This window comes from Vombatus ursinus, unplaced genomic scaffold (assembly GCF_900497805.2).
Source record: "Vombatus ursinus unplaced genomic scaffold, bare-nosed wombat genome assembly UNPS02014811.1, whole genome shotgun sequence".
Taxonomy (NCBI): Eukaryota; Metazoa; Chordata; class Mammalia; order Diprotodontia; family Vombatidae; genus Vombatus; species Vombatus ursinus.
In genome coordinates this window covers 14,189,756-14,196,209 of record NW_020954589.1, presented here as the reverse complement: position 1 = coordinate 14,196,209, position 6,454 = coordinate 14,189,756, and the positions used below count along the sequence as shown (strand labels likewise).

The 6,454-nt window shown below is 48.6% G+C and overlaps 1 protein-coding gene across 1 annotated transcript; it reads right to left on the bottom strand.

The window, feature by feature from the left end:
• Positions 1–723: 723 nt before the first annotated feature.
• On the bottom strand, positions 724–6,078 carry PIM1 (Pim-1 proto-oncogene, serine/threonine kinase). Its single transcript, XM_027876605.1, has 6 exons — positions 5,892–6,078; positions 5,505–5,611; positions 5,288–5,338; positions 4,810–5,176; positions 2,226–2,402; positions 724–1,263 (listed from the first exon to the last, which is right to left on the bottom strand). Exons 1-6 carry the CDS (start codon positions 5,971–5,973, stop codon positions 1,106–1,108), a joined length of 942 nt encoding a protein of 313 aa, XP_027732406.1. The 5' UTR covers positions 5,974–6,078; the 3' UTR covers positions 724–1,105.
• Positions 6,079–6,454: the final 376 nt, after the last annotated feature.

The following is a 6,454-nucleotide window of genomic DNA, read 5'->3' as shown; positions in this document are numbered from 1 at the left end:
GGAGGAAAAGAAAACCAGGATTGGCAGCCGTGGAAAGCTGGGGGGGGGGGGGGAGAAGAGAGGGTGACAGGCCAGAAACCAAATAAATAAATAAATAAATACATAACATTGACCTCCAGGTTAGGATGCGGTTCTCTTTTCTTTTTTTCTTTTTTTTTTTTTACAAAAAAAAAAGGAAAAAAAAAGAAATAACTTAAAAAGGCAAAAATTCAACAAAAAAAATTCCAAACAACTACAATCTTTTTTACACTAATGTGCCAAATGTACACACACATTTACAGTTTTTTCTTTTCCTGCTGAGTTGCATTGTCTGTGCATTTTGTTGTTTTTTTTTTTTTCTCTCGAGGTCTTGGCTTTGAAACATTAAGTTAACAACCAAGGAGGAAGCCCAGTTCTAAAGTTTTACTACGGGAGGCAGAAATCAGGCAGGTGAGGTGGCTCAGTGTTTGGCCCCACAGCTTCTTCCATGGCACCTTTCTTACGGATTGAGAAGGGAGAGGGGGGGAATTTGGGAGGAGGTGAAGAGAGAGAAGAGGGAACCAAACCCAGGCAGATTTTTGGAGAAGCAGCAGGTAGAGGGCAAATTCCAGTATTTCTCCCAGCACAGCCGGAGTCACCACAGAAGGCACTCTGAAGAGTTGGAAGGGGTGACAGTGATGAAATACAATGTTATTCAATTCAGTCCTATCCTATTTTTCCCCCCTGTCCAACCCTCCCCCCCACCCCCCACCCCTTTTTTTTTCCTCCAACCCTCCCAGCATTCAATAGAACTCTATAGGTTAGGAAATCAGTCTCAGCCCAGAGCTGAAGCCTCCAGATTCTGCAGTGTTGAGAAACACTGGTAACCTGGGGGAAGTGGTAAGGGGAAAATCCTTTGAAGTTGAGGCCCAGGCCACCTGGGATGGAGTAGTTTCTCCTAGTTAGGAGGAAGCCTCCAGGGAGCTTGGGTCTGGAATGAGCTATGAATTGTTCCTGTAACAAGCAAGGCCCTGCTTGATTCCAAGAGTCATCGGTACTTGGGAAGCAAGAGAAGGGAGGAAGCTTCTCTGCCCCGTGAACATCGGTGAGAAGGTGGAGGGGTGGGGGGGAGCTTGAAGAGAGGCTATTATTTGCTGGACTCTGGCATCAGGCTGTGTAGGTGGATTTCTGCTGTCTCCTGGGGCATGAGCACATCTTGCATCCATGGATGACTCTGGATCTCTTCAAAGGATGGTCGATCTGATGGTCTCAGAGCCAAGCACCACTTAATGAGATGCTGACATTCTGCATAAGGCAAAGGGAGGCAGGTGGTGATTAACAGGAGTGACAACTTGGCTTAGCAATGCAGTCTGCCCACTTTGTTATAAGAGGATAGGTATAAAAAGTCAAATCTGGGTGTGGTGACCCCCTCAGCCCTGCTGAGGCTACCCTTACTGGATGATCAACCTTGTTTGTTCTTTACTTAAAAGGTATTAACGCTTGCATCCTTCAGATGCCTTAGTGGGGGTGGGGGGGTGGGGGGGGGCGGAGAAACGGGCCACAAAGCATCTTCCCTTCAGTCAAATAATTTCCAAATTTTTATTGATGTAACTAATCAAAAGATCATCTAGCCCACAATTCCACCCCAACAAGAAACAGGAAGGACTTTAGATGAAGCACCAATAAGATGAAATTAGTCATTCATGGCAGAAACATTGCTATATTATAAACAGTTCATAACTTCAAAAGACAACCTGCAACACTTTAAAAATCTATAACTGCCTTTAAGATCCTTTACTCTGGAGCTGCATCAAGAACCGAAAATATTAGCCTATGTTTAAATATAAGAATTTAAACTTTCAAATAATCTAAGGTGTTGTATGTGGGGTTTTTTTTCTTAATATGCTCATTGGTGTTAAGGTGACTCACTGGTGCTAATGAACAAACCACACAGGCTATCCCTTTTAGTTCCAAAAGAAAGCAAAACAGACTAGTTTCTTACTGGGCCCAGGTATGAAGCATGAATCATCAGTCTAGTGTTACACCATTCCTGAGGTCCCAGACCTGTTCTGAACCATCTATACAAGAAGCCTGACAATATATCCATTTGGCTTCCTGGATTCTACTCCAATTCAAAGACTCTACCTAGTTCAAAATGGAACAAGTCCTTTTATGAACCTGTATCTAGAGATGAGACATACACACTTATGCAAGTTATCTAAACAAAGCTGTGTTTTTTTTGTTTTTTGCTTTATTTATTAAGTTACCTGAAGAGATTCTTTGCCTGAAGAAAACTTGGCCCCGGATAATTTCCTCATCATGTTCAAAGGGAATATCACCACAGACCATATCATACAACAAGATGCCCAAGGACCACACTGCTGCAGACCTGCCATGGTATCGGTGGTAACGGATCCACTCTGGCGGGCTATACACTCGGGTACCTGCACAAGACACCATGGGAAATTAGTAAGGAAAACGTGCTTTTTTTTTTAATCAAAGAGAAATAAGAATGGTATACATAGTTGCTCTAACCCAAATATTTCATACCAGACACTGTGGGTGCTAAATGTTTGTTAAGGATTAATAAGGGAGTAGGTGGCTCATGGTATTTCCCGGATGTCTAACAATAAACTGAAGTTCTTTAAAAAAAATTTAATTCAAGAAATAGGGCTTTTTTTTTTTTTGGTAGAGAGGCAGTGATAGACACCAAAGACAAGACAGACCACCAAATTTATTAGCTAGAACACCTAGGGAGGAGAGTTTGAATCCCAGCTCTGTTCCTTTTGGGGCTACTGAAGCTATCATGACAGAAACACTGTTATATTATAAACAATAACTTCCAAGAGACAACCTGGACCACTTTGAAAATCTATGACTTGACTTCCCAAGTATAATTGACATCTTTATTGCTTGCCCTCTCAATGGGTGGGGGAGAAGGAAAGAATTTGGAGCTCAAAAAAAAATTTTTTTAAATGAATGTATAAATAATTGCAAAAAGAAAAGCTATAACTGTTTTTAAGTTCCTTTTCTCTCTGGCACTCTGTCAAGAACTGAAAACATTAGGCCTATGTTTAAATATAAGAATTTAAACTTTCAAGTAATCTAGGATGTTGTATTATTTCAGATTTCAATAAATTTTTAAAAATACTCTTGTGCTGAAGTAGATGTAGAAGTAAAACTTCATTTTACAGACACGGAAACTGATGCTCAGAAAGGTTATGAAATTTGACCACAATTCAGAGAACTGGTAAATGAGGGACTCTTCTGGGCCTCAGTTTCCTCTTTGGTAAAAAGAGATGTAGACTAGCTCTCATGCCCTTTTTAAATCTAAATGCCAAGGTCGAATCTCCCCCTTCAGCCCCTTTCAGGAGAGGGCCCATAAAAAAATCAAGGTAGGTCTTAAGGAAATCTTACATATTTACAACCAACTATTCTTAAAAGTAAATTCAAATGTTGCCAAACACTTGACTCTCATCCAAACTGGTACACTTCCATGACATCAGAAATTGGGCTCCCATGCCCTTGTAAGTGCTTTTATGCCTAGAGCATATGCTTAACCTAAGCCCACGCCCTCTTCTCCCTGCCCTGCTACTACCTCCTCCTCCTCCTCCTCCTCCTCCTCCCCCCCAGGCAGGAAGAGTAGGCTGAGGTCAGAGCAGTAGGGCTGGTTTCTAGGCCACGTGATTCCTGTTTACAAACTTTGGGTTGTAAAAAAAAAAAAAAAAAGCACACCCCTGCTTCTTGCTCACCAGGGGGCAGCAGAGGCTTGGAAAGGTGGGAGGGTCCTGCCAGCCATTAACTGTGAAATACAAAAAATGCAGGCCAGGCCCAGCATCTTCCAAGGGCAAATAAACATAAACCACAAGCCCAAGTCACAGGTTTTGAAAGTCAGCAGTTTGTTAGCTTAAGCCTCTCAGATCATTACCCACCCTCCTTTTCTTTGATGTCAAGTGTAGGGAAGCTCCCACATTCCTCTCTGCAGCAGAAAGGACCAGCCCCAAACCCCTCCTCTTACCCTAATGCCTCTATTTGGCACGGGGAGAGGGGAGAGTTATGAGATCAAGTGAGAGGGGGTGGGGGAAAGAATGAACTCATTTTAAAATCTACAGATCTTATTTCACAACATTCATCCCTGGACCGAAAAACAAAAACAAACCACTACCACCTTTACCAGCAAAATGAATAATTTAATGAAATGACAAGAGAACAGTTTCTCCTTCCTGATTGACTCAGCTAGATCAAAAGAAAAATAAACGGAGACCACCCACTAGAAACTACCAGCAAATTCCTCTTCTTTCCAAACCCCTTTCTCCTCCCGTAGTCACTCTATCCTCAACACCCCTCAGGGCTTGGAAAACTGGGTCAGGATTCTAAAATCTGGGCTATGAGAAGTCAGGTTTGGTTGAACCCAGTCTCTTATCCACAGGAAAAAGGCGTGGGACCCAGTGAACTGGGAAGGTTAGGAGGGGAATGCCACAACTCAGATTCTTGCTAGAAACTACAGGTTCAACAGAGCCGAACCTTGCTCCTTTCTGATAGCTTGCAAAGCCAAGCTTATCAAAGTCCTAAAGGCTAAATTGGTTGGTCTTCCCTAAGCACACAGGAGAACTTCAAAGGTTTGGATATCTTTCTCCCGCCCCACCCCCTTGAAGCTGCCCCTTTGCAGCCAGCCCGATTTCTTCCAGCAAGGCAAGATGACCTTTGGAAAAAGGTCGAGGAGAAAAGCAGCAAAGAAAGGCCCCTTAGGATGTGGACAGTTCTAGGACAGAATAATGCTGCTGTGTCTAGCCAGCACCTGCCTTTTCCCAGTGTCTCCAAAAGCCCGGGGGGGGGGGGGTTCCCACTCACCATCAAAGTCAGTGTAGACTGTGTCCTTAAGCAATGCCCCGGATCCGAAGTCAATCAGCTTGAGTTCCCCCCGGTTCAGGTCGATGAGAATGTTTTCATCCTTGATGTCTCGGTGCAGCACCCCACAACTGTGGCAATGCCTGACAGCCTCCAGCACCTGCCAAAAGAAGCTTCGGGCCAGCTCCTCCTGCAGGGCTCCCCGCTCCGTAATAAAGTCAAAGAGATCCTGGACCGGCTCCGGCCGCTCTAGCACCAGGATGAAACTGTCGGGCCTCTCGAACCAGTCCAGAAGTCGGATGACCCCAGGAAACCCCGAGCTCACTTTCTTCAACAGAAGGATTTCCATGGGCACTCGGTTGCCATTGGGCTGTGGGCAAGATTCACGGGAGTCAGGAGGGGTGGGAGGGGACGAAGGTAGAGACACAGGGATAGAGACACGTTCATCTCCCCCAAAAAGATACCAGTCCCAGGCACTTACCAGCTCCCCCCAGTCCGAGATCCTATCCCGGTCCACGTGCTTGATAGCAACCTGCAAACCCCCCCGAAGAGAAGGACATTAGGTTACCGCCAAACCCACTCACCCAGGCCCTCCCCAGCCAAAGATCCTCTCCGCCCCCTCTCCCCAGCCGGGGGTTTCGGGAAACCAGGGACAAGAGTTAAGGGGAAGGCTCCCGACGTTTTTGGAGCCCACTTACCGGTGCGCCATCTGCTAGCCGGGTTCCTGAGTAGACAGACCCAAAGCCACCGCTGCCGAGCAGTGGGCCCACCTGGTACTGCTTCTCCAAGGGCTCCTTTTCTTTTCCTTCGGAGGAAAAGGCACCGTCAGTGACTGTGAAGCGGCCCCCTACCCATCCAATCACCCATCCGTCAGTCCGTCAGTCCTTTCATCCATCTATCCGTCAGTCCCCGCATCACCTCTTTTCTCCAGGTCCGTCCTTTGCCCAAGCGTCCCCCTCCTCGCCGGCTCTGCCGGTGTGCACCCTCTCCGCTCCACTCCCCCGCCCCTAACCCCACCGTCCTCCCTTCCCGGTCGGTCCGGTCCGGTCCAGGTCCCCGCCCTCCACGCCGGGGTGGGTCCTCACCGGGAGGCAGCTTGGCCGAGTGCAGCTCCACGCAGGGCCCGGAGCACAGGTGAGCCAAGGAGTTGATCTTGGACAGCAGCATCCCCGGGTACAGGGGTGACAAGACGATGGAGCGGACGCTGCCGGGGCTGGGCGGAGGGTGGAGAGGCAGGCGGGGACTGGGGTGGGGGCGCTGCCGGAGCGGCTTGGCGGGATCAGTGTGCCGCAGCAGAGCCCGCGGCGCTGCGGTGCTGAGCTCGCCGCTGCAGAAGCCGACCCGTCGCTGCTGCTGCTGCTGCTGCTGCTGCTGCTCCTGCGGCTGTTCGGGCTGCTGCTGCCGCTGTTGCCGCTGCCGCTGCTGCTGCCGCTGCCGCTGCCGCTGCCGCTGCTGCCGCCACCGCCGCCGTCGCCTCTGCCTGTGTAGCCACCGCCGCCGTTCCTGCTGTTTCTTAGACTTCTTCCGCCGCCGCCGCCGCCGCCGCCGCCACCGCCGCTTCTGCCGCCGCCGCCGCCGCCGCAGACGCCCGGCTCGCCCGGCAGCCAGGAGTAAAGGGGGCGTAGCTCGCGGGAGGGGGGGTCGCGCT

What these genes read in the sequence shown, in the direction of transcription:
- PIM1 (XM_027876605.1), bottom strand. Translation starts at nt 5,973, where the DNA reads ATGCTGCTGTCCAAGATCAACTCCTTGGCTCACCTGTGCTCCGGGCCC. An exon ending in TCTCGGACTGGGGGGAGCTG is followed by an intron (nt 5,177 to 5,287) that starts GTAAGTGCCTGG and finishes TCTTGCCCACAG; the next exon opens with CCCAATGGCAACCGAGTGCC. An exon ending in AGTCTACACTGACTTTGATG is followed by an intron (nt 2,403 to 4,809) that starts GTGAGTGGGAAC and finishes TGTCTTGTGCAG; the next exon opens with GTACCCGAGTGTATAGCCCG.